At 45.2% G+C, this 21,074-nt stretch overlaps 2 protein-coding genes across 4 annotated transcripts; both read right to left on the minus strand.

Annotated features, from left to right (window-relative positions):
* Positions 1-28: 28 nt before the first annotated feature.
* kpna2 (karyopherin alpha 2 (RAG cohort 1, importin alpha 1)) lies at positions 29-3,400 on the minus strand. The gene is made up of 11 exons (XM_088357716.1): positions 3,262-3,400; positions 2,924-3,040; positions 2,697-2,837; positions 2,212-2,300; positions 1,844-2,112; positions 1,670-1,764; positions 1,226-1,489; positions 830-1,063; positions 560-742; positions 317-466; positions 29-231 (listed from the first exon to the last, which is right to left on the minus strand). The coding sequence occupies exons 2-11, from the start codon at positions 2,978-2,980 to the stop codon at positions 142-144; spliced, it is 1,572 nt and encodes a 523-aa protein (XP_088213842.1). The 5' UTR covers positions 2,981-3,040; positions 3,262-3,400; the 3' UTR covers positions 29-141.
* Positions 3,401-3,714: 314 nt separating this feature from the next.
* Positions 3,715-18,977, minus strand: bptf (bromodomain PHD finger transcription factor). Of its 3 annotated transcripts, none has more exons than XM_088358020.1 (30): positions 18,259-18,977; positions 16,844-17,666; positions 16,059-16,279; positions 15,808-15,990; positions 15,545-15,691; positions 15,028-15,198; positions 14,843-14,928; positions 14,409-14,761; positions 14,196-14,327; positions 13,969-14,098; positions 13,713-13,848; positions 13,437-13,637; positions 11,965-13,300; positions 11,761-11,885; positions 11,536-11,664; positions 11,271-11,421; positions 11,029-11,149; positions 10,673-10,934; positions 10,473-10,600; positions 10,149-10,397; positions 9,056-10,073; positions 7,699-8,978; positions 7,554-7,636; positions 7,177-7,402; positions 6,560-7,104; positions 6,309-6,485; positions 6,041-6,233; positions 5,676-5,760; positions 5,419-5,605; positions 3,715-5,148 (listed from the first exon to the last, which is right to left on the minus strand). In XM_088358020.1, exons 1-30 carry the CDS (start codon positions 18,770-18,772, stop codon positions 5,133-5,135), a joined length of 9,408 nt encoding a protein of 3,135 aa, XP_088214146.1. In that variant the 5' UTR covers positions 18,773-18,977; the 3' UTR covers positions 3,715-5,132. The 3 variants fall into 3 exon arrangements, with proteins under 3 accessions (XP_088214146.1, XP_088214145.1, XP_088214147.1); XM_088358019.1 differs by having other exon boundaries at positions 15,545-15,694; XM_088358021.1 differs by lacking the exon at positions 15,545-15,691.
* Between the last annotated feature and the right edge of the window lie 2,097 nt (positions 18,978-21,074).

Here is a 21,074-nt window from a genome sequence, read left to right on the forward strand (position 1 = left end):
CTGGAAACTAATTTTCACAAAAAGCCCATTCACAGTATCATCTTTATTTACATAAGTGGTTCATCAAGTGTTTAAAAGAGTATGTACAAACACATACATTGACATGAACAAGGACAAACTGTAGCGGTGAGCATGAAGTAGCTAGAAGTTGAAAGTGCTCTGGTTTTCACCGACTTGGAATTCGTAACCGTCGGCCGTTGCTTCTGGGGCAACACACTGCAACTCCTCTTCCTAGTAATTCAAATGGAGGCAAAAAGTGAGAACACTGAAGGAAGGTGGGGGGGGATGAATTATTTTTTTTTAAAAAGGCCATTACCTCGTCAGAGAAGTATTTCTCAATCAGCTTGAGAGCCGCTGTGTAGATCATCTCATTCTCATGACACTGTAGAGCTTCAATCCGGTCCAGCCCACCACATTCTTCAATCATCAGGGCCAACTTCTGTGACTCTCCAATTTTGTCACCAGCCTAGGGGGGGAAAAGAAAAAAGGAGGGAAGATGAGTCAAAAGTTACTTAAGCGATTCCTTTGCAATTAAAACAATGGTCAATATTGCACCAACCAAAAATATGTTGGTGATGGCGTCCAAGATAACAAGAACAGTTTTGCTGTCCTTTGAGGACAGAAGATTCATAAGCGGCTCCAGCACATTGCACTGCACCAGGAACACAACTTGCTCCACAGTGCCCCCGCTGGTGAAGTTTGTCACAGCCCACACTGCCTCCTTCTGGGTTTTGTAGTCACCCTGAAGGAAAAAAAGGCCAGGAAAGCCAGCAAGTGAGTGAAAAGCACATCCTGGGGTAGACAGATGATAAGACAAGCGATGGCATACCCTCACAAGCACATTGACCAAATGTGGAACAAGGCCAGCGTTGATGACTTCCTGGATCTGGGTGTCCTTTCCCGCCGTGATGTTGGACAAAGTCCAGGCGGCCTCCTTCTGAATGTTGGCCTTGTTGTGGCACAGTAATGGGGCGAACATGCCCAGCGCCCCGGAGTCGAGCACAATCTGAGTCTGCTCGTCTGTGCCAGTCACGATGTTACCGATGGCACGCAGAGAGGGGGTCTGAGGGTTCACAAATGAGAGTCAACCACAAAAGAAATACTGACAAAGGCCTATTTGATAGTTCCGGATAAACCTAAAATGTGCAGTTGTATTTTAATAGAACCAGGAAATGAGTTGATTTATGATGCTGTTGTGAATTAGGCTCAGCATGAGAATACTTACCACCACAGACAGTTCTCCGCTGCCAAGCAGTTCAACCAAGCGATGCACCAGGCCTGCCTGCACCACCACTTCGATGCGATCGTTGGAACCGTCAGTCAGGTACGAAATCCCCCAACAGGCGTCTGCCAACACCTCTTTGTCGTCGTGGTGGAGGAGACGTACGAGAGCAGGTAAGAGCTGCTCGATGGCAGTTAAAGGAGGCGATGGGTTCTTGTTGCGACAGATGTTGGAGACTGTCCAGGTCACATTTCTCAGGTAACCAGGCTGAGAGAAAAAAAATAAAAATAAAATAAAATTCAGTTTGAATTCATTTTAAAGTTTGGCTGCCCTCTAGTGGCCGTAAAAGGAATAGCTGGAAAATAAATCTGATTTATTCAAGTGCACAAACTAGATTATAGCCTCAAAATGTCTTGTGTTGGCTCTATTGTCAATCAAGGTACTTACACTAAGTGCAGAGAGGTCAGGCACTGCAAGCAGATTGAGCAGGGCGGCCACAGCTCCATGCTTGATCACCTTGTCCCTCAGAGCCGAGCCATCACCTAAACAGAATATGAAAATGATCACGCTGCAACTTCAATTGATGGCATCTTATTTGATTGAAAAATGAACGTTAATTACCAGCAATGTTTCCAAGAGCCCAGACAGCTTGCTCGCTGATGTGCTGGTGGGGGGATGTGACCAACCGAATGAAAGCAGGAATGGCCCCGCCCTGGACCACAGCGGCCGTTTGGTCAGACGTCCCAGAGGCAATGTTGGTTAAAGCCCAAGATGCTTCAAATTGAATGGGAGGGCAGTCAGACAGTCCCAAGAAGGCCACAAATTTGGGGATCAGACCAGCACTGATGATCTGGTCAATGGGGGGATGCCTTTCCCGGGACAGCAGTTTCCTGCAAAAAAAAAAAAAATGAGTAATTGAGAACACATTCTCTTTTGCAGTGCTGACCTGGCTGCACACAAGGCAAAAATAAATAAAAATAATAATTTACCTTGCTGCTTGTGTTGCCTGCAGCTGTGCCTCGATGTTAGCATTATTTACTCCAGTGAGAATCTCTGCAACCGTCCACTGGCTGGAAGTCTTCATCGACAATACAGGACAAACATGCAGGACAATCAATTTCTGCCATAATATTCAAGGTGCACATAAACAATTTAATTTTTTTTTAAGGGCTGTACAAATATGTTTAGTATAACTGGTTAATTGCATATCGCTTGACACAATATTAAATACTTTTGAACCAATTCATTGATAATGGATAAGATAATCTTCAGGTATACAGTTGGGAATCCCTGCAACAGACATATCTACGTGACATACTACAAAAAAAAAAAAAGTGTTGCTAACCCATATGGAATTTTAGAACAAGAAAATAGAACGCAGTAATAAAAACTCAGCTATGTTTTCGACTTTTCAATCGTACGTGACGATTAGCAGTTATTAAAAACGTAGCAATAACGGCGTTGGTTTGCATACCTGGCCGTTTTGATTTTTCACTTGAAGAGGCGATGTGGGCTCCTCGGGAAAAGCAGCCACGTTCCTTCTTTTGAACATCTGATCATCTTTCTTAGCTTTGCGGAGCTCGACGTTCACTTCCACTCTCCTGCGTCGAAGCTCCTGTGTGCGATTTGTACAACAAAACCAAAAATGTCTCGCCATTGTGTAAACGAGCAATCGACTTCACTTTTGAAGCGCTTACTTACATTGACATCCTTGCCTTTATTCTTGAACTTACTCAGACGGGCGACGTTCTCAGACATTTTCCACAATTTTACACAAAGCTGGGCGGCAGTGAGAAAAAAGTTGGGATTTGAGAGAGCCTGCGGTAAAAAAAATAAAATGTTAACTCTCACTCGGCGACGCCTCGTGACACTTTAGCATGACGACATAATACGTATTAAGCAGAGTATTTAATCGACTAAACAATAACAATAACAGCAGAGAAAATATGGCAAAGCGACATATAAGTTATAGAGGGAAAATTATGGTAAAATAACAGGGTAATTTAAAAAAATGTCACGAGAACGGAGCACTAGCTTACCAAGTCCTTGCGGGACGGTTCAAACTGTGCGGAAGATGACGCACAGACCTTTAAATTCCTGAAACAAATTGTTCTGATTGGACAGTTTGAGTACAAGCATCCGGCTGCTTCCCGTCATTGGACTGTTTGAATAGAAACACCTAGCATAACGGAAGTTGCGTCACCACCGAATTATCGCGAGAATTACGAACGTGGCCGCCAGAAAGTTGCGACACGTAATAATGTCACTAAAAAAAAAAAAAAAATTAACCAAATTAGCCTAATGTGACTATTGCCAACACCATACTTATATCACATTACACCTATTTTGATAAAAAAAAATAAAATGGTGTTAAAAACTCCTTGATGAAATCACTGTATTTATGCACATTAACATATTTAGCTATGTGGTATTCATTTTTTATCTCTGAACTGGTTGCCAGCAGTTATATTTTAGTGAACCAAACAACAACACAATATTTCTGCATTTTAATAACTTCCATATACATCCATATTTCCTCAGCTGTAATACAAAAAATTAAGTCCAAATCTGACAATTGTATTTTTTTTTTTTTTACAAACATAATAGGAACCTTCAAATACACAGATTCATCATTCTCAAGTCTGTCACTTTTGCAGAGCAAGGTAAGGAACATCGCAAGCATCTCCTGCTGTCTAGACATTGAGTCCCGAACTTTCTCATGCCACTTTAGTGAACAATGAAAACGGTACAAAAAAGATGGAGACAAAATATTTTAGTATGCTCATTAAAACTCAGCCATTTATATTCAGTTTCCTACTTCTCATTGAACAAATTGACCATTTGAATGGCCAAACAGACTTTAACAAGAACAAAGAAAAAGAGCTAAACAAACGTGACCAAAAATAAAGTACATGGAAACATGAGAGCTCCGTGAGAGTCTGTTCTCCGAGGTAAAGTTTCCTGTGAAATGCCGGCTCCTGCGTTCAGTTCCGCTTCCGAAGACAGGTAACAAAACAAAAAGGTCCCTTGGAGGTGCGCCTGACCAACTGTGTGAAAGCAGCAGTGGTTGGTTGCGCACTTTAAATAAGCACATCCCCCAACACAGGACGTGTGTGTGTGTCACAGAGGGCCAGTCGAGAAAAGCCAAACGTCTTGGCCAAGTGCATTTTGTTTTTCAGCGCTCTACGAAGATGAAGACTTGTTGTTATGAGACCTACGACACGTGGAGAGAGGGCGAAGTTGAAAGGCCTTCACATGATCTCAGATGTTGTAAAAATGTGGACAATGATCACACACACACAAACACCCACAGTGGATGCAAAAAGGCCTCCCTGGAAGATGATCCGACAGCCATGTCGGATTTAATGTATTGGGATTGCCTTTTTCCTTGGTAATTTTTTGCTGACTACACTATTTTTGTGAAGCTGGGGAACAGAATGACAATAGATGTTGCCCACATTCTCTCTCATAAACATTATTTGTTTTTAAAAAAAAAACATCAAGATATATTACAACCACTGTACAAGATAAAAGTCTGCATTATCCTTAAACACTGATCAAATCAAAGAGGTGGAGCCAAGTGATGCTTCTCATAAATATCTCTGTAATAAAATATGCAGCTTTGTATACTTTAACTTGACTCAAAACCAATCCAAGATGTACAGTATATCAGGAATAAACACAAAATGGGTAAAATGCATTTAAAACCCTGCGCCAAAAAATGCAAATTAATGTGACCGCTCTTTGATTAGGACTAATAACTTAATGCAAATTGGACAAAAAGCATAGTCATCATTAAACTGATGGAGTCAAGTCAACAGGGCGGCTGCTTTATGGTGATTACTGAACACTCTTGCCACTATTATTAGAGACAAGCATCCAATCCAAACTCCCAGGGAGACTGGCCCATTTAAGAATCTGACAATCTGCAAGACAGAAGAAAATGGGATGGCATAAATCAAAAAGCATGCACAGCAAATGTGAACAAAGCCAAACATGGCGGATGTTGTAAACAAGCAAAATCATGCAACACATCAACTTTGGATTGTTAGCTCAAGTTAGCCAAACGCAGCATGTCTTTGAATTCATGCGGGCACAAATGAGTGAAAGTGATGCAATGGAAGCAACCGAGTAGTGACACCAACCAGCAAAGAAGAATGGTGCGGCAAAAAAAAAAAAAAATCAGCAAAGCTTACCTGCCGGCTTTGAAACATTTGAGCTTTTGCACAAAGAAGCCTTCCAGCACCTCGGCACACTGAAAGAAGGGCGTGTCGTTGGGGTTGTAGTAGCGGCAGTTGTCAAATATTTTGGTCACGTCGGCCACGAACTCTGTGACCTTGTTGTAATGGCGCTTTTGGAGGCGGCTTTCCATTGTGGAAAAGTCTGCCGGGGAAAACGTTTGCATTAGGATTGTTCGGGGGATGGTTAGCAAACACATGAAACTTGTTCTTACCCATTGGTTCTTTGATGACGCGGTAATAATCAGGCGCGTCATGCGGATCCACTGGCTCAAGGAAAGGCCACGCCATCTTGTGAGACTAAAAATGGGAATATGCAACAAAGTTGTTTTTAAACTGTCCGACAAAAATGTTTCACTACATTCCAGTGATCGTCATGAGGAGATCATCAATGGAAATATTAGTTTTTCTCCTATTAAAGGATAAAAGCTCTCTGAACTATTCAAAATGTTCGTAATTACCAACAACTGCCACAAGATGACGCCATTTGTCATGAATTTGGCATGAGCGCAAAAACAACAAACGGAGGATAAGATTGAAGAAGAATGTCAGTAAATTCTGTCCAGAGTAGTCTGCATACCTGTAAGGAACGTAAAATTCTTTTCAAGCCCTCATAGTCTTTGTCGGTAAGCGGCGTGAGGACGGTCATGGCGTCTTCCGTCGACTGACACTGCGGGCAAACGTACACGTCGATGTGATTGGCCTCGCTCTGCAGGATGCCCACGCAGCGCCCGTGGTACCAGTTCTGGCAACGGTCGCAGCCGATGTAAAACCTGAAAAAATGGCTCATTAGATAAACCCGGCTTTTGTTGGCAACGGTAGATAAGCGTGAAAACTAGCGGGCGTACTGCGATTCGTCGTAAGGCGTCCGACAGATGCAGTAGAGCTCCTCCTTGCTTCCTCCTTCGTGGCCCCGTTTACAATCGCTGCACACAAAGTCCTCTAACTTCTTGGCTTCCTTCTCGGTGATGCCCACGCATGCTCCGTGGAACCAGTTGGAGCACAGGTCACAACCTATGTAGAACCTGAGAGCAAAAAAAAAACCCCACAATTGTAACAAAAGCGTTCACCTGAATCTTCATTGTCGCCGAGATCTTACTTGGACTCGTCGTAAGGCGTTTTACAGATACAGTACAGCTTATTGTCCTTCTTGTGATCCTTTGAGGTAGACGAGAGCTTCTTCTTCTTCTTGTGTTTTAACGAGAAGGGATCTCTGTCCTTGTCTCGGTCCCTTTCTCTGCCCTTCTCCGCGTCCAGCGGCCGAGTACGCTCTTGTTCTCTCATCCTCTCCTTCTCTCGATCGCGCTCTCGTTCTTTTTCCCTGTCTTTGTAGCGGTCGCGGTCTTTGTCCCGCTCCCGCTCCCGTTTCTTGTCGTGATGGCGCTCCTTCGCTCTGTTTCGGTCTTTGTCTCGCTCGTCTTCGCGTTTGCGCTTGTGCGATGAGGACGGGGTTCCCGATGGGCGGTTGCTGTGAGAGGAATGTGCCGAGTGAGAGCGGTGAGAAGAATGTGAGGAGTGGGACGAGTGCGAGGCGTGGGAGGAGTGGGAGGATGACTTGACCGCCGCGGCCGCAGCCTGGGCGATGGCGGCTCGGGCTTTCTCCTTTTCTTTCTGTATCCTGGCGATGTCCCGCCTCAGCTCCTCCTGTGTGTGATGAGAACAAAAAAAACTTAAGTATGACATGATACCAAAGTTTTTTTAAATTCTCCTGCTCACCTGCACTTGCAGCTGAAGGTCCTTGTCCAGCAGAGCTCTCTTTTTGAGAATCTCCGCCTTCAGTTGTTCTTTGTGCTTGTACAACAACGCCGTCAGCTTGGTGGCGTTCTGCTTGGAGCGTTTCTGCTCGACCACCTCGTCCTTCTTTCTCTTCTTAGCTGCCTGCTTCTCGTCCTTCTCGAGCTTATCCAGAATGTACTTCATCACCTGGTTGCACACAATCATTCTGGAGGAAGTAGACGAGAGCTAATTATTTTTCGAGAACATTTGGGTCCAGCGGTAAAATCACTATCATTTCATCCTTCATTTTTTTTTTTTTAACCAAAATTAAGTCATTAGGTCCACCAGGAACACATTTGAACATTTAAATCCCAAACCTCTGGTTCTCCTCTCGCTCAGCAGCAGCTTGAGTTTTCCTCAGTTTGAGCTGCTCCGCCGAAACACTCTGCTTTGCTCCCACCTGACGGCACGAATAAATATCAGTGCAGAAATGCGCGTCAACAGATTGTTTGATCTTCTCACCTGTTTATGAACACCATCGCCCGCGCTCACAGCCGACTGATTATGATCCTTGTGTTCCCTTTTAGTCTCTTGGTGTTTCTTCTTCTTTGGTGGTTGAGGATGTTGCTGCGGCTGCTGCTGCTGCTGTTGTTGCTGCTGGTCTCTGTGCTGCTGCATCCTCTGAAGTTGGTCCTGCAGGCTCGTTGGTGCCTGTATCGTCACCATGTTCTGGATTTGGTGGGTGGGAATCTGAGCCGCCGTTTGCTGGATCTGGATAGGCAACTGCAGTTTGATCTGCTGGGGAAGAGCACCGCCTTGCTGCTGCTGCGCCTGCGCTTGGATCTGAACTTGGATCTGGGCCGCGACGTGAGGTGGAAGAGCTGACAATAGTTGGACTGGTTGTTGAAGGCCCGGAACGGTGATGAGCTGATGTCGAATCGAGGGCTGGACGTGAAGCTGGGGCTGAGCTTGAACGTGGGTTTGGGTTGGAGATTGGAACTGGACTTGCACCTGCGCTTGAGTTGGAGCCTGGCTTGGCGACTGTGCTTTGAATTGACTTTGGGTTGGAATTGGCGAGTGACTCTGAACTTGAGGTTGCTGCGAAGCGTGAGGCACAGGGTGCATCTGGTTCTGTTGCTGGAACTGAACCTGAGGGTGCAACTGGGCTTGGATTGGAGCCTGGGGCTGTTGCTGAGCCTGAGGTTGTGGTTGAAGTGCACCTTGTACCTGCGACTGGTACTGGGGTTGGACTCTTTGTTGAACTTGGGGCAAGGTCGGCTTTGGGGATTGAAACTGCACCTGGGGCTGAATTTGAGGAAGCTGTTGCACAAGGGGTTGCGATACCGGCTGAGTTTGCGGCTGAAACTGAACTCGGATCTGGGGGTGGATTTGCGCTTGCGCTTGGAGATGAGGTGGCGACTGAATGTGTTGCATTTTTTGGACTTGACCACAAGGTTGGACCTGAATCTGAGCACAGATCTGATTTGGGGGTCGGGGCTGCATTTGATTGAACGCTTGGGGTTGTCTAACTGTACTCACCACAGGTAACGCCTTCATTTGAAGCTGCACAGCAGAAAGAGGAATGTGAGACACCTGCTGCACGGACACCACCGCTGGGTGTTGGACTTGGGAAAGAGACGCCTGAGGCAGCGGGGAAACGGTTGTGGCACCTGATGCCACGGTACAAACGGGAACTGAGGGACTGGGAATGGTTGCCTGTTGAACAGAATGCACTGGAACCTGGGCTTCACATGAAGATGCTTTCCAAACCTGGGGCTGAGCAGCCCTCTGCTCTATTAGCGCTGTAACAGGACAAGAAAAAAAGATGTTGAAAGTATTCAAAAGTCAAGAACTTTAATCATGATCGTGGATGTATTACCTGGAATTGAAGGTGTTGTATACGTGGCTGTGACTGGCGTGACCACAGCGTTCCCCGCAGCAGCAGCAGGAAGAGGACGAGGAGCTACGGTCTGAATTTGGGTTACTGATTTCGGCGGGGACAGGACGCCGATTTGATTGGATACCACGGCGATGACTGGCCCAGAGGCGGGAGCGAGGGAAGATGTCTGAACTTGGTGTTGGACGGGTGAGGGTAGAGTTGCAGAAATGCATTGCATTTGGGCAGAGTTGACATATTGGACAGTCGAATTTCCTGAGAGGGGGACAAAAACAGGGGCTGGGGTACTAACATGCATCTGGACTGAAGCTGACGTGAAGGTGGTGGAAGTTTGGATCTGGGATTGGGGTGTAACTTGCCCTGCGACAGCCATTGCCGTTTGATTCTGGTCTAGCATGGGTGCATGAATCATAATTTGTTGTGACGCAGGCGCAGATGTTGCCACTTCAGGTTGGACTGGGGCGGAGCCTGCTAAAGATGCCGAAACGAGTGTTTGTGACAAAGCCTGGGCTGCCACGGGGGATAATTGTGATGCTGGCGCCGGAATTTGGGGCTGTACTGGAGTCTGTGGAGAAACGTGCGCAGTCGTAGGAACAGAGGGTGTCACTTGGGGAGACGCTGCGGTGGTCACCAAATCTGGCCTAGCTTGCGAAAAAAGAGATGAGATGGGTTGCGTCGGAGTTGGAATAGGAGCTGCCATTTGGGTCTGGGCCGAGGAAACAGTCTGGACGTTGGACCTAAGTAGAGCAGGAGTTGCTATTTGCGGACTCTGCGATGCAACGGGCTTTGCGGGGACGGCTGCCGTGCTCGCTGAAGTTGAAACCGATGACGCCGGCATGGGAGTGAAGAGGAAGCGATGGACTCGGCCATTAGGCATAGCCGCCTGCATCAGCTGCTGACCAGGGGAAGGGATGACCGTTACACCTTGTGGGACAATTTGCAGCTGGCCCTCGGTCTGGCCTTGACCCTGGATCACTACTGTCAGACCAGGATTTCCTTCCTAAGGTGGTGCATGGAAAAAAATAAAAAATTACACACAAAATATATGTGTACATTAAAATATTTGAGATCTTACCTCAGCACTCTGTGTTAACTGCATAAGCTGTGCCATAGTGAGTTTGACTTGACCCTGTTGTGGTCTACTGGGCTGGGAGGAAGGAGTCACGGGACGTTGCCCAGGCGCTGCACCGGTAGCGCAAGAAGACGGTGCAGGACCTGCGGCTCTCTGACCTTCAGTTGTCTGCGCAGGACCGGATATAGCTGCAGGTCCAACTTGGCCTTGGGAAGCTAACTTGGGTTGTGTTTGGCTTCCTGCTTTCACCATCTGGAGCAAAAACACACGTCAGGATTGGATCATATTTGCCTTGCTTGAGGTAAGCTTGAACAAGGATGAAGATACCTGTTGCACAGATGAAATGGAGTTGGTAGCTCTGAGGTTGAGGTTGCCAGTTGTAGGATGGAGCGTACTGTATGTTCTCAGGTTTGCAGGTGGTCCAGACGGGAATATGCTGGTGCATTTCTGCTCATCTGTCCATAAGCAATGAAAAAATATATCGTTTAAAAAAATAAATAAAAATAAAATATCAAATGACAGTTTACCTGCATTACTACTGGTCTGACCCTGCCTGACCCAGGTAGCAAAAGACTGGTGGAAGTTCTTATCCTGCTGCAAGGAGACTGAAGAGCCCAATTTGGAGGCCAAGACCATCTTGGTTCCTGATGTGAGCTGATTCGTCCTCTGGCCGGTAGACACAAGTGTACTAAGAGAACTTGAAGTGCTGGATGACGACGTGGCGGCGGTGGTAGTGGTGGTGATGGTCGTCGTCGTGGCAACTGTGGATACGGCTTGCTCAAAGCGTTTCTAAAATGAGACATTAGGTGAAACGTTATTGTTCTACCGATCTGATCAAGGTCTTCTGAAACCATTTCAAAGATGACTCCTGATGTCTTCTCACCTGCTGGGCAGCTAGTCTAGTCTGTTTAAGCTGATTCTCCAAATGAGCCTTGACATCCTCCGCACTTTTCAGGGTACTGATCATCTTCGGGGAATCTCCCTGTAATTTCTCCTTCTCCAATCTGTAAGCACAGGGAAAAGGACAATTGGGTTATAAAATGTTTTTCCATTGAGGTACCTCAATGCCTTATTAGCTGAGACATGCTAGTGCTAGGACACACAAAGTTAATCTCTGATGCTCACTTTTCTGCAAAGGCTCTGATCTCCCACAGCTCCAGATCTTCTTCAGGAATCCACGTCTCCACAGCAATAGGTCCAGTTGGCTTTGTTGACTCCTGTTTCTTGGGCCTCAAGGCACTTGATCGTAGGCCTTTCCTTTGTGGAGTGGGAGTTTCTACACATGCAAAAGAGAAATCGTGAACCGGACAATCATGAACATTAATAACGTAGTGACACACACACTACTCAAATTTATTTTTTAGCTCCCCACCCGCATCTAAAACCTTACCTTTTTGCGTGTCCTTGTTTCCAAGCGGACTGATAATCTTCCGAATACAGTATTCTGAGTAGATGCCATAAGGTCCTACATCTCTGCGTTTTATGATCTCTGTTGTGGTGATATCTGTGTCTGTTGTTTCTGGAAAATGTATCAAATATATTTTAACACTCTATCCACCAATCGCTTTCTCAAATAAAGGAGCAGCACAAAAGGAGACATGTTGACGTCCCCCACCTTTCCGTGTTAGTCCTACACCAACAGTCGGCTTCACGGCCATGTCATCCCACCTCAGACAGGCCCAGAGCAACCTGAGCATCAGGCTAACTCCTGCCAGAGATCTCATTGTCTGAAGACGATACCTAAGTAGGGAGAAAATAGAACAAAAATCTATTTATAGCATTAGAGACTAAGATATGAAACATCTAGTGTGATGCCAACCTCCATGTAATTCCAAAGGTAGGTCGAGGTGAGGGGTAGGGCCATATATCTAGAGCTGGCTTGGCATTGTAGTTGAAGATAGGAACCTCTCGGAAACCTCCTCTCCTCGCCAGCCTCTTCAGGTCATCGTTGGGCAAGACGAAGATGCTCTTCTTGCTGCTTTTGGTGACAAATTTGCGATAGGACGGCAGGGCTGTGCCGGAGCGTGCCTTCTTATATTTGGTGAATTTGAGAAGACTGACTCTTTCGCAAGTGCTATACTCTTTGCTGATCTTCATGGAGCTGTTTGCGGTTGAAGCGATGGTGCCCATCTTATCTGCGCTGACGGGCTTAGAACTTTGGGAGACGGTTGATACTGGCTTTGTGGAAGAGACTGTATTATTTGAAGTTTGGGTGTTTTGAGATTCTTGGACATTTTGCGTGGATGACTCGCTACGATTAAGGCAGGAAGTTTGGGAATGAGCAGCCACGGCCCCATCTGAACTTTTATTACTTGCTACATTTGGGGGCTCTCCTGTATCAGACACATGATTTTCTAATTTGGGGATCTTCGAGGGAGGTGGATGAGCGTCATTTTGGGAGAGACTTCCATTCATCATCGGCTTGGCGGGCTCTTTGTTATCTTGATTGCTTAGGTTTGAATTTGATGGAAGAGCGAGTCCACTTTCTCCATTGACCTGCTCCGCATTGATTTTGCTTTGGTCAGCCTGCCTACTGCCTTGCTCCATTTCCTCGTAATTACGTTTCTTTGTGTTCTCCCCCGTGGGTGTCGCCTCTGGTTTGCGAGGTTTCTCCTGGCTTTCTATTGCTTCCGATTTAAAATTATTCTTACCGTTGAGCCCCGTGTTTCCTCCGTTCACTTTGCCGTGTTCTTCGGCACCTCCGCTATGATTGACCGCTGCGGATTCCGATTTGATATCGGGGTTTATTTTCGGCTCGTTCTGTCCCTGATCAAAGTCGAGCTTTTTCACGACGCCGTCCTTCACTTGCTTGTCATCTTTTTTAACACACGGAGTCAAAGCAGGGAGCTGTTTCGCTTCAGTCTTGACGGCAGAAGTCGACCTTGCGGAAACCATTTTTGACAGCAGCGCTGCCTGTCTCAAGCGTTCCAGTCTCTGCTTCTCCTCTATGGTGAACTGTTTGACACGCCGCTCCAAGAGTCCGTCCAATTTGGAAGGCTTCACCTTCTGCTTATAAGCGGTTCGCAAATGAAATCCTTCGCTGACGTTGACAACGTCATATAAGGGTGCAGAAGTCTCCTCTTTAGGTCGGTCGACTTTCTGGATGGGCTCGGTTTTTACGGCAGGCGAGGAAGGCTCTTTGTTTTCAATATGTTCTAGAAAAACAGGAGAATAAAATAAAGTCATGCCTGAAGAGTGATAAGGCAATCATTCATAAATATTGGTGTATGAAAAGTCATACTTGCAAAAATGTATCACTATTTTTAATAAGACTACAAATCTATCAATTACCTTCACTTGTTGCTACTGCTGGACTGGTTTCAACCTCCATTTTCTCCTCTTCTCCCTTTTCTTGTTCCTCTTCTGTGGGTGTCCCTTCTTTTACTGCGGCACTCATGGAGACCTGCTGCTTGTCCTCGGCTGAACTTTGAGAGGTTTGCATTTCATCCTCTGCCTTTTTCTCTTTATTTGTGTCAGCACTGCTTTCCTTGGCTGTTATGAAGACAAAAAATAGATATGCAGTTGTAGGTTCTGTTGAATAGTTAGGTACACCACATTATTCCTTACCTTTCAGTTCTTTTCTGTAGTTGACGTTTGTGTTTCCTGGTAATTTGGGAAGAAAGCGTGGTACTCGAGTCTTACTGACCCAGCTCCAGCCACCGTAGCCCGTCACTCTGTACTCCTCACCCTTTTGTTTCCATACCTAGTCAGAACAAACCAACCAGACATTACAAATAAAAGCAATAGATATTTTTTTCTTCCACTATGTCACATACTGCTTTGACGTTAGTTGTATTATATAAATAACTATAGATTTTTTTACCTGGTGCTTGATGTTAACGCTGTACTTCACCCACGTAGCCTGCTGCAGTGACTCCTCATCCTCCAGTTTTTTCTCCCGTTTCTTTACCTTCTCCTTCTCTTCACGCTCCATGGCGGTCATGCGATGGAGCCTGGGACAGGAGAAATTTCACTTTAAAATCTCATGAGGGCAAATTACCTGGTATTATTTGACAGTTACGCGGTTCGGGAAACGTATCAAAACGTCACCTTGTGTGTCCAAGAGAATCTTTCCACACGGGCAGCATGACAACTGGTTTGATGGCACATTCCAGTATGGCTAAGGCCAGAGCGAATTCCCTGGCTTTGCTGCACATTTGCACTGCTTTGTTCCAGTTGGTTCTATGAAGAAAAAAAAAAAAGAATATTGGAAAAAAATCAGACACAAAGATCTGCATGGAGATCTTATTGACCCATTCTAACCTGTGTGAGGCCCAGTTAAGGTGCATAAATGGTGACGGGACGTTGCTCTCGAGTTGGATGATGTTAAAACGCAAGGTGGTGATGGTCAGGCTGCGGGATCCATAAATGGATCCGTTCCATTTGAACTCCGCCGCGGGCGTTAAGCTGAACTTGTGGGAAAGGTGGCGCCTTTTGTCGTTGTCCTCCCGGTGTTGATGCTTGTTGAGGGCCAGGACGTTGGTGCTGTACTGGTTGTGGTACACTCTATATTTACCTTCCTGACCCAGTTTGAACAAGTTGTTCAAGTTCACCGCAAGGTCGCTTTTGAAGAAGCTGGACTGTGAAGTTTCCACATCAGAGCGCACGGGGGACGACTGTAACACAGGAGAAGTTTTGTTGGCTAAATGACATCACAAAAATAATTTCCGTGTGTTTCATTGAATCATCTGCGTCACCTCTTTGCTCTTTCTGAAAATTTGGTTCATAGAGTCCAGTCCTGATCCAGTTGCTCTGCCGTGCTTCAGATTTTCATTATACTCCTCTGTCAATCAAAGAGTAAATGAGATGACTTCGGTACAATAACCACAAAAGCATCTCTGATTGGCCGAAAATGTAAACACTGTTTTGCATAATCACTTACCTGTCCCATCTTGGCTGGTAAAAGAAGAGCGAGAGGACCTTTCAGACAAATCCGGCTGCTCTGGTTTCCGGGGAGTCGCGCTGTCGGTGACCTCACAACCTGCTTCGGGATGCTCGTCAAGAGTTTGTGCCGGCGTGGCCTCGTTGCTCTCCTTGGCTTTTGTATTCTCATCTTTAAAAAAAAAAGTTAAATAGTGACAGTGAGTTAGAGTCTGGTTAACCAAGGCAATTTATTTGCAAAGTAGAAGGATGATGAGATTGGTTAGATGGGCTGAGGAGAAGGTTTGGAAAAGATGTTGGTTTAATTTGAACAGCGGGGTATTGCTTGAATGGGCTCACAGGTGAAGGATATTGGACAGTGTCGAATAAGCTTAACGGGATAATAAGCAGTGGAGCTAGCAAAGGGATAATTAGGAAAGGTTTAGTTGGCCTATATTATAAAAGGGGAGGAGGAAATGTTCATAATGGCTCAAGATGCAGCGGAAAAGCTACTGAGCGTGAGTCTGACTCAGGAGTACCTGTCCTATCCTGGTTTGCCACTGGAGGGGACTCCCGACCCTCCTCGGCTTCTATATTTGAATCAGGAATTTCAGTTGAATCTTGGGGGGCTGAGTCGGACTTAGAATCAGACACGCAGCTCTCCCGGGTATCAATCGGGATGACGGCTGCTGTGGCGTGTGAGAATACATGTACAGGTTTTTAAGATATATTTTAACGTTGACTGCATATGAATGAGTGGTGATGAAAGTCATGCGCAGAGAATTATTCGGTTCTCGTTTACCTGGTGAAGTAACCGCTTCATTGGGCTCAGCATCTTCTCCGTCATCAGGCTGTGATGAGACTTTGGCAGAATCCTCCTCCGCAGACGGTTCAGAACTTTTTTCTGTTTGCGGCTTCACTTCTTCTGCTGGCTTGTTTGTTTTCCGGGCTTCCCGTCTGAGCTTTAACCGTTCTGTGACCATCTCTATCACAAAATAGACACGGACAAATTGACATCGGCATGTCAATCTTCATAAAAAAAAAAATCCCTACCGTTGACAGCTGTGAGGTAGGCTTTATTGTTTCCACGAGCTTTATTAGTGAGGTCCTCTGTGATATCCATATGAGTTTGAACTTCGGCCTTCATCTCCTCCAGACAGGCACAAAGGTCCATCTCCCAGTACTCCTTATCCAGACACTCAAGGAGCTCTTCAAGCTGGACTCTGCTGCTGTAGTACCAGATCTTTTTCTTCTCGTGTTCCCCGTCCTCTTCACTGGCAAGGAAGCGACAACAAGAACATTAGACAAGCTGATAAAACCATTACAGGTGAGTGTTTAATTATTTTGTTGATGATAATAATAATAATTAATGCAGTTTCTTGATATTACATTTATGGTATCTCGTCTTGCTGGTATTTCAACCTGGTTTTAAAGTAATAATAATAAAAGGTTTCAAGACACAAAATTGCAAAATTGAGTTATCAAATGAGTCTCTGCTAGTTTACAACAAATAACATATGTGCTAGCAATTAACATACTACTGCCCCCAAGTGGCAAAGTCACACATACCAATAAGCAACACAACATGCATTACAAAGGTATGACAAAAACACTTTCATTCTAGTAACGTCATTACTAATGGTGCTCCAATCGATTGTGAAGAGCCAATTTCGGTGGAAAACTACGTGACTGGCATGTCGATCAACGCCTTTCATTGCAGCTCATATGCAGCCTGTGTGGAGACCACGTTCCAGAACAAACCAGTCCAGAAACCGTCGCGTAAAATACCTGTAACTAGCAATCGTGACTGCCTTTGTTCCAAATTGGTCTTGACTTACACAATAATCCTTCTGCTGAGAAACCAATATTTCCTCTGATGGCGATCGTATCCGATAGGCTCCTGTCGTATGTAGGGCCTGTTCTTCTGGGCTTCCGTCACACAGTCGGTAACACCGGGTACTTTATGCGCCACGCAGATCTCACACTGCCACTCGTCTTCCGGAACCTCCGTGAGTGGTGGCTTCACGCACTCCAAGTGGTAAACGGCAGAGCAGGTCTCGCAGCAGAGCAGGTCACCGAGGCGGTGACACACCCGACAGTGGTCGTCGTATTGCATGACGCCGTCGGACATCAGTTCTTCACGTGCGATGTTGGTGGTAAGAAACTGGTTGACCAGGAATTGAAGCACCTTGATTTTACTTTCAACAGGACCAAAAGGATAATCATCAAGTTCTTGGTAGGGCAGGACGTAGTGGTACTCTGCGTCACTCTCACAATAAGCGCGTAACACCTCGGGCCACGTCATGCCGTCGATGAAGTACAGTGTGGAGTTGACGCTGTCCTTGAGGTCGGCGGGTCCAAAGCTAGTGTTAGATGTTTCCTCTTCATGTAGGATGGCCTTCAGCAGAGCAATGTGGGTCTCTGCAATTAAAGTGCATTGTTCCTGGCCGATAAGTGCTGCGCAAAAGTCCTCGAAACGGAAGGGGGACAGTCGCAGGACAGCGCTGAAGTTCCGGAGCACCTCGTAGATGGAGGTTGCGTTTAGCAGCTCTTCGCTAGGCACCAGGAGATCCTCGGAAGATGTGGGTAGCTCAAGAGGGGGAATGTTTTTCTCCTCTAGGATGGGGGTGCGGGGTCGGGGGGTGAGGGCCTTTTTCCTCCCTGTAGGACACACATGTGTATTAGAAAATCATTCTCTCCTCATAAACATTTGCCGAGCTTCTGTTGGTGACCTCATCTTCACACTGCCCTTCTACAAAGTTAAATTAATAACAGTTCAAATATTATCTATGCATGACTTTTTTGCCACGGTATCATTGACAGTTTTTTATTTTATTTGATAGTTGAATACTTTTTTGTGTACCTTTACTTTTACTCAAGTACAACAGTGGAACCAGTACATCTAACTTGTATGTATTGATGTGCTAATTTTGCTTGCTAACATTAGCATTCAAATCTACTTCTCACATGAGTCTAAAAATACACAAATCCAGATTCGTATATTTCGAATTGGACCACGCAAGATATGTAACCAGAACGTAAACATGCAATGAGTAGCTCCGGTAAGCTAACTTGCCAATCCACCTGCCTGCGATAACCACCGAGAAAACACTGCGTGCGGCCTATGTTGCATACACTGTGCATTCTCCATTTTGAACAATAACCTTCGTGCAGCCCTTGATGGGGAACGGCTTGAATTAAGAGCCACGTCGCTCATGATCAGGCCATATTGTTAAATTTAGAGTTGAATTACCCGGAGTGCTGGCGTGCGTGCTCTGACTCCGAAAGCTACTCTCCGTACAGTAGCTGGCATCCTCCTCCACCTCCTCCTCCTCCGGCTCGTCCAGCACATCATCAAGGCAGTCCGAGTCTTCTTTGAGGGCCTCGTCCTCTTCGGACTGAGGGTCCTCAACCGGCTCTTCTTCCTCTGATCTCAAACTGACAGCGTCGTCGTCCTCGTCGCTCTCGTGGTCGTCGTATACCACCGTTTTGTAGCCAGGCGTCTTCCTGCCTCCGCGACCCCCTCTTCCTCCGCGGCCACCTCTGCCTCGTCGTCCCCTACCTCGAGTCGAGATGACAGATCCCGCTTTCTTTTTTCTGGTCGGCTTGGGGGTTTCCCGAACGGGACTGACCACGTCCTCGTCCCCACTGTCTCGGAAGCGAGGTTTAATATTCCTCCTCGGCCTCAAGCCCCTCGTCGCAGCCGGAGCTGGCGATTGCTCGTCGGTTGCTAGCGGTTTGGGCGGCCTGCCCCTTTTCCCTCTCATGATAGGCAAAGGCTTTTAGTTTTAAATCCCAGTGATTGCGTAATCTTAGCCGACGAGGAAGCGAGCGAAAAGCGGTCCCCCCGCAGTACCGGAGCTGTCGGGGTTGGCGCTGAGCATGCAATCCTCGGGCGTGAAAGCTCAAAATGTTAGCCCGGCGTCCCGTTCGGGTTCGCCTAGAGCCGCCATTTTTCTTTTCTGTCTCTGGCTCAACAAACACTACAGGCCCCTACCACTCGGGTCACGTGGTACACTTGCTAGCTCCGGAGTGGTAACAATAACCGAGAAAAAAATGTTTATTTATTATTACAAGTAATATTGACATTATTATTATTGACATAATTTCATGTCAATTTAATTCATTTTGTGTTTTACACTTTATCCTCTCAACTGATCCTCCATTGATGCTATGCAATGTATTGTATTTTATATTATATTTATTGTACTTTCTTCCAATTAAATTAATACAGCACCTATAACCACACATATACGCTCAGCATAATAAGCAACAAAGTGAATTCAATTAGCACATTTGAGGTGTAATTAAGAGAAATTTAAATCTAATTTAAATACCGTCATGTTAAATCATGTACAATGTGTAACCAGCAGGTGGCAGTACAATCACATGAAATTTAGGAGAAACAAACATGATGCCCTGACTGGGAGACAAAAACTGCTGTTGCACACATTGTAAAATAAAAAATCCTTTTTGTCTTCATGGACTACAATTGTCTTTTTAGCAATCAAACCATATATTATATACATATATGATAGCAAACTGCAGTTTGATGGAAGATTGCAGAAGGTCAGAGTGGTAACGTCAAGATGACACTGGTGATTGTAAACCAGTTTGACCGAGATTTTACCAGTGAGGCACAGTCAACCTGTTTTTAGCTCACATTAGTAAACCGCACATGTGAGTGTGGTCAAGCTTAAGAGCAAAGAATATAGCGTACGGTACAGAATATAATAAAAATACAATTGCAGGCTGTATTGAGGGAAGGTTAACTACCCAAGCATGCAATCAACTCCAACTGGCTGCTATTAGGCCTGTAAATGACCCAGAAGTCTTAGCTTATGATAATACATTAGTCATAATTGTTTTTCTTGCAAGTTCTAACTATACCTCTGGTGGCGTATATCAACAAACGTACTCTTGTCCACCGTTCCCAGTGGTGCAATAAACCACAAGATCCTGTGGCTTCACTGTTATATTTTACTGCTGTTTTTATTTCAAAGCTGAACCTCACAAAATGTCAATATTTCCCTGCCTTGTTAATTCAATTTGCTAATAAAAATTGTATTGTAAAATGTGTCTAGTCTATTATTGAATTCTCTCTATAAAATATCACAAGCTCACCTATTGTGTCTATGTTATATAATTATTTTAATACTTATACTACTGATTAATCTTTTTAGGAGTGACCTCTTGACAGACTCAGACTTATCGGGGGCCCTTTTTGCCCCCTCAGAACCGCTACTGCAGGATGAATCAGCAAAAGGTCCAGATTGGCTATTAACAGTGGCGGAAGTCAATCGTAGCTAACGAGGCGGCTAACTAATTAATGTAAGCTAAAGCAAGTACCCAAAAAACAATAAACACTCACTTGTGATATGCTAACCGCTATTTCACCATGCTGACAATACATATTTTAATTTTGTAATTTTGTTAGCCACTAGGAAGCAAGCGGAAATTGCTAACCTTTGCATGGCAGATAAATATTTTAAATGCAAGTGTATGACATGACCTGACCTTTTCCACAGGCTCTTGATTTAATATGTTACAGGGGGAGGAGGAAGAGTTCAACTTCAACTCACTGCTGACTCCAATATGATTAACAGCACTAACCAGGGTAGAAAAAAGGAGCTAAACTGAGGGAACAGCCCATAACAAATAACACACCGCACACCTCTCGCACAAATTTAATTTTAACAAATTTAAAATTTTGCAAAAGGCCAAAGGATGACTCAGAAAGAGACTCATTCAAACAAATAACCCTCACCACATGAATGTAAACCACAAACAACTGATGAAAATCAAAAACTGATTAAAAAATGCTTCAAGTGAGGAAATTTATTTAGCTTTGCTCATTTAGCACGGAGCACAAACACACTTTTCTGATTTAGTGATGCAAGGTATGCCCCCCCAGGAATGTGTATGACCTGTTATTTAGACTGAAAGAAAATATATAACGCGAATACCATAAGCAGGTCATTTAAACGCAAATTATAATCTTTTGAACCTCAATGTCCCATCCCTTGCAAATCCTTCAATCATCTTAAAATGCTGGCTGGATGCAACATA

This window comes from Syngnathus floridae, chromosome 17 (genome assembly GCF_059516105.1).
Source record: "Syngnathus floridae isolate MCC-2025c chromosome 17, RoL_Sflo_1.0, whole genome shotgun sequence".
NCBI lineage: Eukaryota > Metazoa > Chordata > Actinopteri > Syngnathiformes > Syngnathidae > Syngnathus > Syngnathus floridae.